The sequence below is a fragment of the Eurytemora carolleeae genome, unplaced genomic scaffold (genome assembly GCF_000591075.1).
Source record: "Eurytemora carolleeae unplaced genomic scaffold, Eaff_2.0 scaffold68, whole genome shotgun sequence".
Lineage (NCBI taxonomy): Eukaryota > Metazoa > Arthropoda > Copepoda > Calanoida > Temoridae > Eurytemora > Eurytemora carolleeae.
Genome location: NW_019396093.1, coordinates 386464 through 399982, shown reverse-complemented (window position 1 = coordinate 399982; position 13519 = coordinate 386464). Strand labels below are relative to the sequence as shown.

At 31.3% G+C, this 13519-nt stretch overlaps 1 protein-coding gene across 1 annotated transcript in view; it reads right to left on the bottom strand.

The window, feature by feature from the left end:
- Positions 1–13128, bottom strand: part of LOC111718488 (uncharacterized) — a 70130-nt gene extending 57002 nt beyond the window's left edge. The window contains exons 1-16 of the mRNA XM_023463690.1: positions 13056–13128; positions 12015–12090; positions 10123–10556; positions 9289–9354; positions 8571–8619; positions 7198–7267; positions 6794–6851; positions 6034–6080; positions 5181–5304; positions 4478–4647; positions 4099–4306; positions 3313–3364; positions 2585–2698; positions 1946–2083; positions 1006–1109; positions 425–591 (exon numbers count right to left, since the gene is read on the bottom strand). Coding sequence (XP_023319458.1) covers positions 425–591; positions 1006–1109; positions 1946–2083; positions 2585–2698; positions 3313–3364; positions 4099–4306; positions 4478–4647; positions 5181–5304; positions 6034–6080; positions 6794–6851; positions 7198–7267; positions 8571–8619; positions 9289–9354; positions 10123–10556; positions 12015–12088 — 1875 coding nt within the window. The 5' untranslated portion in view covers positions 12089–12090; positions 13056–13128. The remainder of the gene's footprint in view (positions 1–424; positions 592–1005; positions 1110–1945; positions 2084–2584; positions 2699–3312; positions 3365–4098; positions 4307–4477; positions 4648–5180; positions 5305–6033; positions 6081–6793; positions 6852–7197; positions 7268–8570; positions 8620–9288; positions 9355–10122; positions 10557–12014; positions 12091–13055) is intronic.
- Positions 13129–13519: the final 391 nt, after the last annotated feature.

Sequence of the window (13519 nt, the reverse complement as noted above, 5' to 3'; positions counted from 1 at the left end):
AGAGAATTCAAACGTTGGTTGAGCCCCTATTCATTTTTCGCGAACACTCCCTTTAAAAAGAAAAGTTGATTTCACGTTAATTATTAAACTAGTGAGAGACAAAAAAACTAGTTATTTAGGCATAAATCGAATAAATTCGAAATTATCAACAACAAAAAACGTCCACATTTTTATTTTTTGATAATTATGACTTAGATACATGATACTTCTGAGATACATTTGTTGATATCCATATCGATATATTTTGAAGAATTTTTTTCGGTCCTACTAGCTCTCAGCTCGACATTTTTTAAAAATTTTGATAATTTTAGTTTGCAAAACTTTAGAACAGTTAAGGGAAGGTATATCACAGGGCCCTAATATTGGTTCCAAAATCGACCGACGACCATGCCGGGCATTAAAGATTGTTCATCTACAAGTTTACCTGAGTTTGACAGTATTCAATCTTTTCCTGGCACTCTGTCCCTTGGAATCCTGGAGAACAGATACAAATATATCCATTGAGTTGATCTACACATCTACCATTGTTCAGACAAGGATCTGGGATACATTCATCTACCTCTACCTCACATCCTTCGCCAGTATATCCATCTAAAATTATATAAATCAGGAATAACATCAATATCATGACCATGATCATCATTGTCATCATTATCATCATCATCATCATCATCATCATCTTCATCATCATCACTATCATCATCATGATCATTATCAAAATCATCATCATCATGATGTTAACCATCATCATCATCTGATTATCATCATCATCATCATCATTATCATGATCATCATTATCATCATCATGATCATCATCATATGATCATCATCACTGTAGATCAAAATCATGATCAAGATAATCATCATTGTCATCATCATCATCATCTTCTTGTGTGATCTGCTTTATAAGTCAAGATATGAAATCAGGATTATTGGTTAATTTTCACCAATTTTTAGAAATGATCAATTCATCCTTTTTTAAATAAAAAGATAATATTTAAATACCTTGGCATACGCACTCAAAATGATTTACTAGATCATGACAGGTTCCATTGTTTAAACATGGTCGATCCTCACATTCATTAATATCCACCTCACAGTTCTTTCCTCTGTTGTATCAAATATACATTGTTCTATAACTATACAAGTTGTAATTTCTCTGTGTTTGTTTGTTTGTTTGTTTATTTGTATGTCCTATCATAACTCAAGAAACCCTTGACCGAAAACCACATGGAATGTTTTTAGCTTGATTTTCAGATTCTGAGTTGAGTTGGTCTACATTTATAGAGAAAAATTAGGTAAAATCGTAATTTATGACCAAGTGCGGGTAAACGGTGGGAGTAACTATGTGTACCCTGGGCAGCAACGGATTCCCAATCTGTACATGGATAAATTTTTAACTATTTTGAAAAAATTAAGTTTTGTTATCATCAGCAATTCTAAAAAGTTAATCAAAAATAATAATAAGCGTTTTTGGAAATCCTGTAAATGATAATTCAACTGTTAGATTGAATTTAATCCTTGTTACATTTAATTTTATAGATTGCTGACAAATCAGATTTGTATTATTTTTGTTTTAAATAGTTCCGTTTTCAGATTTTTGGTTTGTTAAATCTGTCTTCCTTGGTTAAATAAAGTTAGATTTATTTTAAAATTTCTGTCTAAATTCTGGGCCGCTAATTTCTTGATTTATAGACTAGGGTTTATAATTTTTCCAGGATTAATTTGGATCTGTAACAACCTTTCGAAATGTGTAAATGTGTAAATGTGCAAATGTGTAGCATTAAGATAGTGGATCTATTCTGAAATTCCAAAAGAGTTATTTATTTATTACTCTTAACAGCTTCAGAAAAGGTTCCGTGAGTCCTTAAATGATCCAAATTGATCCGGGAAACTGAAACCATAGTTAAATATGACAGGTTTGTTTGTTTAGTATATGAAATCCCTGAATCCTGGTGAGCAGGTACATAGGTAGCTATTTAGCAGATCAACACAGGTAGCATTATTATCACAAGGTGATGATAAACATTCGTTTATCTCAAGCTCACAGCGCTTACCCTCATAACCAGGCTGGCATTTACAGCTAAAATAAAAATAATTTTATTTCTTTTCCTAACTTCGTTAAATAAAAAATATATGAAAGAAAAAATGCGGCTGAAAATTTTGTGACAGCATAAAAATATTAAAAAAAAAAAAAAAAATTAAACAAATTGTTCAAAGGTTTTCTATCTAAAGAAAATTGTCAAATAATGTGGAAAATATTTGAAGATATTTGAATTAATGAATAGTTTTTTAAAGGCAATGCACACAAAAACAAATGCAACAATTGGTCAACCTTATATAATTGTTTAAAACCTTCTAATTATAATCACAAATTCTGTTGTTTAGAGAAATTTCGAATAATTCCGACAACAGAGTCCCTTGGGTTGTTCAGTAAAGTTTTCGAGAGAAAAAAATCACGCATTTTCATCTCAAAAGACGATAAAATTGTGTACAATTACTCCTTCGGTAAATAAAAAAATTTGACCAAACTACAGGTTTCCTCAACCAAGTATGTGGTGGGAACCCTTTGTCTTATTATGACCTGAAGGTATTTATAAGATCAATGCAAGTAGATCCCTCGCGACAAGGTGAGTGAGAGCATTCATTTATATTGATTTCACAGTTCCTCCCTTCAAAACCAGGCGGACACATACATCTAGAAATATACTTTTGCATATTTTGTTGTGATGTGTAGAATTATGAAAACTCAAAGCAAAGAATAAATGACTGATAAAGTAAGAAAAACTAACCAGCTATATAAATTAAACTTCATACGTATAACAATGATATATAAGATATCTCAAAAAAATTAAAGTTATTGGTTCAGTTTTATATTTGATCCACAAAAGGGAATATATATCTAGAAAAAGTTTTTTTGTTGCTAAATTAAGATATTTGCAGTGATACATTACGTGATATGTGGAGAAAATATGCTATATTTATAATTTGCTTGTCTGGGTGCCTGTCCGTTTGAATCGAATACGCGTCAAAATAACTGAACCAATCGGGGACAGATTTTGTGTGGGACCGCACATGAGCCTAGGGAAGGGTTATGGATGCTCAAAATTACAAAAATGTATGTCCAAAAGTTTTTGATTTTACAAAATATTGAAAATTTGCGAACAAATATTCTGAAATCCGCGAACATGTTTTTGCTTTTATTTTATATTGTAAAGAAGAAGATGCTCACAGATAAGACCACATTTAAAAGTTAAAATGGAAGATGGGCGCGAAGCTCCTAAAAAGTCTAGTAAGATTATATTTTAATACCTGTAGGAAACTGTTAAATCTTCACATAAACCTCCATTTTGACAAGGTACGCCTGAAAAATTGACAATAAGAAAAGGATAATTGTTAAAAACCTTCAGAAATGGTAACTTTTATCAGAACAAGCTTGTTCTCGACAAGTTTAGTCTTTTCATTTGTCCATCCTCATTCTTAACCCGTCTCTCAATGGTCAACCTTCGGAAATGTTTGAATTATGTATCTATATATATATATAAAGTTGTGAATTTATATTTGTTTGTTAAATTTTATGTCCTATTATTACTTAGGAACGCCTTTACCGATTTGCCTCAAACTTTTATTGGGAAAGTATTGTTCTTAGTTTGTTTTTTAATTTAAATTTAGTAGGTTTTTTGCGAAAGTTATTTTCCAGGCAAAGCCGGGTTCCCAAGCTAGTTTGTTACATATATAGTACAGTAAAAATGAGTCTTAACAATTAGAACCTATTGTTTTTATGTTTTGCTATTTTATTCTTTTTTTTAGTTAAAAAATTAAGGAATATTTTGGTAAATAAAATGTCCCACGCTATTTGTGGTGAATTTAGAATAAGAGTCCAAAATATGACTGAAAATATTCCGTGCAACGACAAGATGATCACTTTGTTCTAGCTTTTTTTACATGGCCCCACTTAAAATTGTATTCAATATTTCGAGATTTGAGACGGCGCTCAACTAAAACCGGTTTGGTTCAGCTACACGGTTTGAGTTCTTCAAATTCGGCCTCTGAATTAAATGGAATTGAACTTTCAAGCATGAATGTACACTTTAGTACCTGAGCAAAGATCAATATTCTTTTCGCAGAGTATCCCGGCGTACCCTGGAGAACATGTACAGTTAAACCCATCCACTTGGTCGTGACAGGTCGCCCCGTTCTCACACGGTCGCAGAGCACAATCGTCGAAATCTATCTCACAATTGGTTCCTGTAAACCCGTCCAGGCATTCACACTTGTAACCGTTTACTTGGTCGACGCATGTTGCCTGGCAGCATAAAAAAATGAAACTTTGAAAAATTGAAATATGTGCTTAGCAAAAAAACGTTGTACGCCATGATTTTTCACATTTATATATAAAGATATTAATTCTTAAATAACCATCTTAAAAAAAATAATTTGAAGCAACACAAGTTTTAAACTTTGCTAAATTTCATCCCTTGTTTTCACATGGATTATTTTCGCATTCATTGATGTCGATGTCGCAGATATCTCCTCCAAACCCAGGTGGACAGTCGCAGAAAAATCTGTCGACAAGGTCGACACATGTCCCGTAGTTCTGACAAGGATATCCCACACAATCGTCGATATTTGTCTCGCAGTGAATTCCTAAATTCAAGAAAAATATATATAAAAAGAACTATGAATGGAGATATCAACTCGTTCCTAAATATTGCTTAACAGTGGCTTAATTCAGGCACGAGCTGACTGCTCCTGGCCTTAAAAATTGGTGTACACGGTTCACCTAGTACACCTACAGTTTAACCCAGAACTTCGGAGCCATCAAATGAATTTATAAAATGTCGTCTTCTAAACCTTTTGATAATAAAATGCTGCAGTTATTTAGTTTTTTAATTGAATGATTTTTTAGAGCACTTTAACACTGTTCACGCATATTTCTGAAATTTAGGTTTAAAAGTAAAAACCCCTTGACAAATTGTCAAGACGACATTTCATAAATTATTTCGATGTCTCTGAAGTTTTTGGTTAGACTGTATGATATTTTAGCCTGGTTTGGTTAAGGCCAATTTAAGCCGGGTTCCTCTACTAGGACGTATTTGGGGACCGAGTTTTACTTCTAGTAAAGGATAGTTTTAGCATGGGGGGGAGGGAAATTAGAAAACACTAGAAAGTTGTTTTACCTGTAAATCCTTTCTCGCAGATACATGAGTATCCTTCTTTTCCATTTACACAAATACCAGAGTTTTGACAGGGAGCTATTCTACACATATCAACCTCGGTTTCACACAGGGATCCTTCATAACCCTAAACATAAAGTTGTAATCTCTGTTTGTCTGTCCGATCATAACTCATGAACCCTTAGACCGACTTGCCTAAAATTTTGGTTGAAAAAACCACTTAGTTTTTAGATTCTACCTTAAGTAGGTCAACTTATCAGAGAAAATAGCTAAAATAGTAATGTATGACCAAGGGCGGGTAACTGGCGGAAATAACTATTAGTACCCTGGGCAAAGCAGGATTCTCAATATAATAATAATAAGTTATCTAGAGAAATTTTCAATAAAGGGAATATTGGTAAAATTTCAAACTAAACCAATCATTTTTAAGTTTAAAGTGGCAACCATTGTAAATATGACTTTTGAAATAAAGGATCAATTAAAAATTCTTCAATTGTCACTTTAAAATGACAATTTGTATTAAACGAGCAAAAATAGAGGGAAAACCAGTCAAACTTCTTATCCAGTTAAATTCAATTAAATGACGTCATTTTGTTGGATAATGAAAATGGTCTTTATCTTTACGCTTTAACTGATAAAACAACTTTATGCATTTAAAATATTTCAATTTATCTCTAGTTTTATTATTGAAAAGAGAGAACCAAAAAACTCTAGAATAGTAAGTCAAATTTTAGACTCGTTAAATAGTCTAATGAACATAAGACAGTGCAATGAAAACAGACCCAATTCACTTTATAAGTTATATATCGTCTTCCTCTTCCAGAGTTTTCTGGTTCTTTAGTATATTCTAACTTACTCTGGGACACTGACACTGGAAGTTATTAACCAGGTCCAAGCAAACCCCTGAATATATATTTTTATATTTTTATGAAACTATTGTGTACTTTATTCTTTATACTCACTTCATGCTCAATTTTATATTTGCCGTGCTATAAGCCTATGGCGTAGTAATCGTGCTATAAAGTTGAGTTAGCTTTATATTATAGCATCTAGCTTTAAAGTGATAATCGTGCTATAATCCAAAATTAGGAGTATATTTTGATGTTTCTAGATTTTTTTTTCAATTTAAATGAAAATAAAAATGAAAACAACTTACACAAGTACACAAACAAAGCTTAGGACAAAATATAATCTAAAATGTTTGAACCTTCTCGATAAAGAAAAAATATCTGTTCAAAAACTTTATAGCACTGCGAACCAAAATTATTGTTTTATAAATAGTTAATAATTCTAAAGACTCAGGAGAAATAAGAATAAAACGTTTCATCAATTAATTTAAATTCAAGATTCAAAGAAAAAATATTTTTCTCAGGACAACATTTTTGGCTAGTTTACTCTTTCCAAACGAAAAACTAGGATCAAGGTTTAATGCACAAAACAGATTTTATAATTATATCATAACAATTTATATTATATCATTTTTACTTTAGAGCATTTCTAAAACTTTTCATTGACTGGTTTTAATCAAAGAGACAAAAGGTTTTAAATTCCACGAAATTTCTGATTTAATGAAAAGATATTGAATAGAAAGATTTCTCGATGAAAAGATATTAAACCTGAGTTGAGACATGGATCCTGATAACAATCATCTTCGTCAATATCACATCTCTCTCCCTAAACACAAATCACATCAGGGCATTTCTTCAAAAATGTGCAGTATGAGTTTTTGCCACAAACTCAAATTTTCTAATCTCTATTCATTTGCAATCTGATGGTGTAAACCTTTGTTATTTAAAACTTAAATTTTGTGTTAAAACAGAATTCAAAGTTTTAAAATTCTAAAGTCTGAAACAACTTCTTCATGAATAAACCTTATTCAAATCTTGGATCGCTGTAATTAAAGAAAGCCAAATAAGCTGAATCAAATTTAAATTTCTAGGTTTGGAAAGTTATTCTTGAATTCCATATAATATTGGGAATCAATAAACAAAATAAAAACAATTAATTAATGGAAATGTACCTGATATCCTGGTTCACAAAGACAATAAAATCCACCAAATGTGTTCTCGCAAGCTCCGTGCTCACAAGGACTAAATAAGTAGCTAAAATTATTAAAAATCGATCATTAATGTACGCCATTACTACGTTAACTTAGTTGGGTAATTTCATGGTAAACTAAATAGCCTAGTAGCTATTCATTGGTAATAGTCTTACTTTTCAAAGATATCTATATATTTAAACAAAGACGACGTTCTCTCTCTCTGTCAAACCGGTTTCTAGATCCCAACCGTGGATTTCTGGGGAAGTGGGGGAAACGGATCAATCCGTAAAATGTTTAAATTAAGGAATATATTGATAATAGGCCATTTTTAATTAACTTAAAAAAAAAAGATATTCACAAATAACTACTAGATACTACGGTAGTTTAATATTTGAAAATTTAATCAATGTCTATGACAACAAGCATCAAATAGTGTGAATGCAAAAATACCTTTGCGCTGAAATTCTGAACGAAAAATCGGCGTTTTCTCCGGCAAAGCTAGGACTAATACCAATGAATAGCTAATTATAGGCTATTTAGTTTACCCTCAAATTACTCAAATAAATTTCTTCATGGAAACATTCAAAATGAAAGTTCTTTAACATCTTCTTAATCTAATCTTTAGTATTTTTGTTGAATTATTTAGAATTTGAAAACTAAATATTTCGGAGGAAATGAAATGTCATTATTAAATATGCACTAAGTATAAAGTTTACATTTTATTCATAGTTATCAAAGTATGTCGTAGGGTTAGATTTTATAAATACAGGGGATGTTTATAATATAAAAAAATGGTGTATTCTAATTCATCATGGTTTGACATATACTCTACAAGTTCTACATGGCAGTTTTTTAAATTTTTAGATTGTTCTGAGAAACTCAATGGTTTCGAAAAAAAGGAGTTTTTGCCACAAAATAAAATGGTCTTATCCCTATATCTTTGCAACCTGATGGTGTATATCTTTGATATATCAATCTTAGACAATTTGATCCAACAGAATTCATATTTTGAAATATCAAACGTCTGCAACATCAGGTTGCAAAGATAAAGGGATTATAAATTTGAGTTTGTGGGAAAGGCTCAATTCCTTTATTTATTCTTGGGGCTAGTTAAGTGCTAATTTAGTGCTAATAAGTGCTAATTAAGTGCTTAATAATTGCTATTTAAGTGCTATTCAAGTGCTAATTAAGTGCTAATTAAGTGCTAATTAAGTGCTTAACAAGCGCTAATTAAGTGCTAATTATGTGCTAATTAAGTGTTAATTTAGTGATGTAAAAACTGAAATGTATGATCCTAAGAGTGTTAGATGCAAAATGCATAAAATAATATATTGATAGATTTGAAATTATACCTTGAGATACATTCATTTATATCCTCATCACAAGATGATCCTTCAAATCCTGGAATACAAATAAAAATAATGCAAAATCATAAAAGTTTATTTTAATTCATATTTTACATTATTTTAACAAAAGATTAAAAACGAAACAAAATAATAATAATAATTTTGAATATTTAGTTTTGTTAACAATCCTTGGATCTGGATTCAAGTGAAAATTTGAACCCAAAACTTTGACCTTTTCAAGGTACCACCATTTGAAAGATCTGTGGCCCGTCCAATTCACAACGGTACCTCTGAACGTTTCTCAACCAAAGAGACTTTTCCTCCGAATCAATTCAGAAATGATCTAGGTTTTCAAGCCAGAAAAAACAATGTTATGATTGTTTGTCAGATTAAGGTTTCAAGGTACGTTGAAACCATAGTCTGATCAAATATGAATGGTTTTGTTTCTTTAAACTCATCTGAAAGTGAATTACGCATTCATTGCTTATAAAAAGCAATGAAGAAACTCACAAAAATAAAAAAAATCGAATCAGAAAAACGACGATATCTTCCACATTTTTATCAGAATAAGGTTTTAAGGATATCGCTGTAAATCAGACGGTTGATCAATTTACACTTACAGTCCCTTTAATCCAATAAAAAATCAAATAGTATTTGTTTAATTTAATAAATTTAATTTAGTCAATGAATTTTTTAGCCGGCCGGATTTACCCATAGCGAATACCTGCATTGCACACACATACATTTTCTATACAAAAACCATGAACACAGGCAGAGGAACAACCAGAATCTGAATTCGTAAAAACATTTTAGGGTACGTACAGTCGTCGTAGTATATATACATACAATGAATACTACTTGTATTTTCAATTTATCTCAAACAAGATTCAAACAGCTAGGATACACATAAACATGAAAACAAAGAGAATCTGTCAATTAACAGCTTCTCTTTGTTCACTTGTAAACTTGTAATTTGAAGGGGAAAAATCAAATCTCAAATAGAAAAAAGTTGTCTTCATTGTATTGCTATAAACGCCGAAAACAATATTTTTTTTTTATAATTTCACAATTTTTTTCGCCCAAGGAAACGCCAAAAGCACAATACATAATCACTGGTAATAATGGATTTACTGAATTAACATGAGTAAACTTCTTCAAAATAATCTAAACCCTTATTATTTTTTAGATAATTTCTATTTTGAATAATTTCGCTTTTATATAATGTTTGAATAATCTTTCCTGACACTAAGGTTGTTTCCTTTTGCACTCTGAGGTTAAAATCTAAAACAATTTTTTCCACGGAAAGATTGAATTCTTCATTACAACGATAACCAAAAGCTTTAGAATAGGAAAACGACATTAAAGCAATACTGCAGTGCATTTGATGTTGTTACAAAGCAAATAGCTTTACTAGTAAGTTAATAAATTCCTTATAAAGTAAAATGGGCCTGTTACATTGCACAAATGCTGTGCCTCATCTATTTAAAGTCATAACTTGAGTCTAAAAGTCGTTTTTCTATTCCAGAGTATTCTGGTTCTTACTGTATCATTTAATTACTTGGTGGAATGCTGCTTGAAGGAGGTTTAGGTCTTGGTTTAAACCCTCGCTCAGGTCCAGGACCAAATGTGCTGAGGCTGGATTTCGTTCTCGGCTCAGGAACATCTTCATCTCCGGTTTCAGAAACAGGATCGACTCCAGGACCTGGTTCTGAGTCTGACTGTATCCGGGGTGTAAATGAACCTTCCTGGTTAGCAACAGGGAGGAGAAGGTCAGAGAAATTTGTATTCTCAATCCCATTCACATCTCTGGGAATTGCAGATCTATTCTCAAGTTCCTCAATCTCCCCATCTATCCACTGAGGATAAAGAAAATTAGGGTTCGATGTATCCTGATGGTCTATTTCTAGAACAGGCAAGGTTGGGTTCAGCTCCGGTTTAGGTTTGTCTCCAGCATTGAAATGTTCTCTGTTCTGAAACTCAGCAATGGCCGGCCTAACCATTCAAATTGTTTGTAACAAAAACAAATACGACAGAAATCTAACAAAAAAGTTCAGAAGAAAAAACGCAAAACCAGACACAGAGGCCGTTTATGTGGTGGGGGGACGTCCCCTCACTGGGAGTCTTGGGGGGGGGACTCCCCCCCCCTTGGAAAAATTAGAAGCGCAAGAAGAGAGAGCTTGCACCTATAGTCCTGTAATTTTGATTTTTAAGAATAGATTTTTGAAAAATACTGCGAAAAAGGATCAAATAATAATTGAAAAAAAAATAATTGGAAAACTCGTTTAAAAATTTTCTATAGATGTTTTACCTTTTTTAAGTGAATCCCATATAATATGTACTTTGATTAACTTTCTAGCCTGTGTCAGGGCTATGCCAGGGCTATGGGCCTGCTCTGTAATTGTTGTGTATCTTGCTTCAGGCCGCAAACAGTTTAACATTGTAAAATGGCCTCACTCAATATACAATCTAATTTTTTATCTAAACTTTTTGACAGAAGAAGTGAGAATTCATATTATATAATAATTTGTAGTTTCAAGGTTTGGTTTTCGTAAATTTACGCTCAGGTTAATCAGGTTGACATTTTCATCAACGAGGGACAATTAATTTTGTTTGTTAACAATGGCCACTCGTAAACAAGGGAAGAAAGTATTGGACGTGAATAGGACAGGATGGTCGGGCCTTGAATAATAGGTCACAATAGGTCCTGTGCTGTCCTTTAGAAAGTTAAAGTTATAAAGGTAATCCTTATCTCCAGTCTCTCCTTAGTTCTATTCTCATTGGTTCTAAGAAATTAGTTTGTTTGAAGACAATTCTTATTTTGTAAATAAAACAATCTTTACAAAAAAGTTTTCTTTCTANGAAGGACATAATCTGAGAAAATAAAAAGAAAATATTTTTTTATTTAAAAAAAATTTCAAAAAAGGTGTAAAATCATTTCGATGGAGATAATTTTGAAGTATAAAAGTGTTCTGCGAAATGTTACCAAAATTTACTGAATACAAACAGGGATAAATAAAACACTGGTTAACAGGTTTATTATTAAAAGAATTCTTAAAAGAATAACCCTGTTAACCAGTGATGATCAATTCGCAATTTTTTTTCACAATTTCTGAAAATTCGAAAAATGTTGACTAAAAATTTTCATGATTCGCGAAAAATTTTACATTTGTATGAACATCGAATCGTAAGGTTGTGTAAACAATAAATAAAAACGTTACATTGAGCGGTAGACATATTTAGTTGATTCTTATTTCAACAAATAGTGTAATATGTGAATTTGGATAAAAGTAATCAATCCCTTTAATAAACCATTTATCACAAAATAGTCATTTCCTGTAGTTCTATTGTGTTCTTTACTTTACTGTTTCCTTAACTACTGCAAATATTTGCTGCAGTTCTTCCGCGAAAAAAATCTTTGTTTTTCTGCAAAAATGTAAACAATTTGAATTCCTGGTTTGATTCTGGTGTACTATTTCTCCCTCTGTACATTGCAAAAGCAACAACCAAAGCACATATTCAAACATTTCTGAAAACAATTCGTAAATAAATAAAATTTCTAAATTTTATTAAAAAACATTTGATTTTTGGAAAATACAATGAATATAAAATGAATATAATGCATGAAAGACTTCTGCCAAAAATATACATTTAGACCAATACGAAGAAGCTCATAAAGTTTTGTTGATTTGTTACTTGATCTTTCTCTCTTAAAGGGACCGTTCACTTTTTTGGGTAATTTCAGGGTAAAGTAAATAGCTTATTAGCTATTGATTGGTATTAGTCTTACTTTTTAAAGACATCCTGGCCGGAGAAAAAATCAGATAATTGTTTAGAATTTCAGCGCAAAGGTATGAAATGGATTAAAAAAAAATGTTCGGATATAAAATTCAACTATAGTATATAATAGTTAATTGGAAATGTCTTAATTTTTTTTCAAAATTTTCTTTTTCTAAAACAACACTTTTTAAGCAAATTGAATAATACTGAAAACGTATAATTTAGTATTTAAAGCAAAGGTTCCGAACCTTTGCACTGGAATTCTGAAATATAAATCAGCTTTTTCTCCGGCCACAGCTATCTTTGAAAAGTAAGACTAATAAGAATTCACAGCTAATAGGCTGTTTAGTTTACCATAAAATTACCCAAATAAGGGAACGGTCCCTTTAAATTGCATAAGTTTTTGAAAGGGGTGGTTTAAGCACAATGACACATTTCAGAGTAACCTAAAAAAGATTGGCGTAAATGAAAACGAGATAGTTTGTTTTTAATCTTCATAACAGAAATAATCTGAAGAACTGACGAGGCCGGTCAACCCGGACCGAAATATATTTTTAATAAAATGTGGAACTAACATCTACTTTATTTACTCTACAGAAGTTTGGTTCATCACCATCACCGAATTTGAAAACTCGAGGATTATACGAGGTCGCTAAGGTGCCCTAGTAATTTCATATAAATATATCCTTGTTCTTTGCATGTGCATAAATCTACCTGCAATACATTAAAGATACTACCAGGCCGAATTTAAAGTGTTGCAAGGCCTTGACCCGTGGCTTGACCTTTTCTGACATAATTGTAGTTATTTTAGACTCTGGTATCAAAATTTACTGCAAAACACTTGTTTCATTTTAAGTTTAGAAGGTGTAATTAAGAACATATACAAATTAATTTATATTAGTGAGCATCTAGTAAACAATTAAGTGCCTATCCATTGTCACTCAAATTGATATTAATGTCCCCTATTTTAAGTTCATAATGTCATGCGCTAAGTATTTTTATTTTGTAATATTTGATTTTCTAAACATTTAATTGAAGCGTTTGGTCAACATGTTTAAATACATGTTTAAATAATTTTTTTAACTTGTTTAGTTTATATTTAATAATAATATTTATTTTTAATGATCTTTTTAAAACATTTGTTCCTGTTTCGAGGATTTTTGATAATTAAGACAACA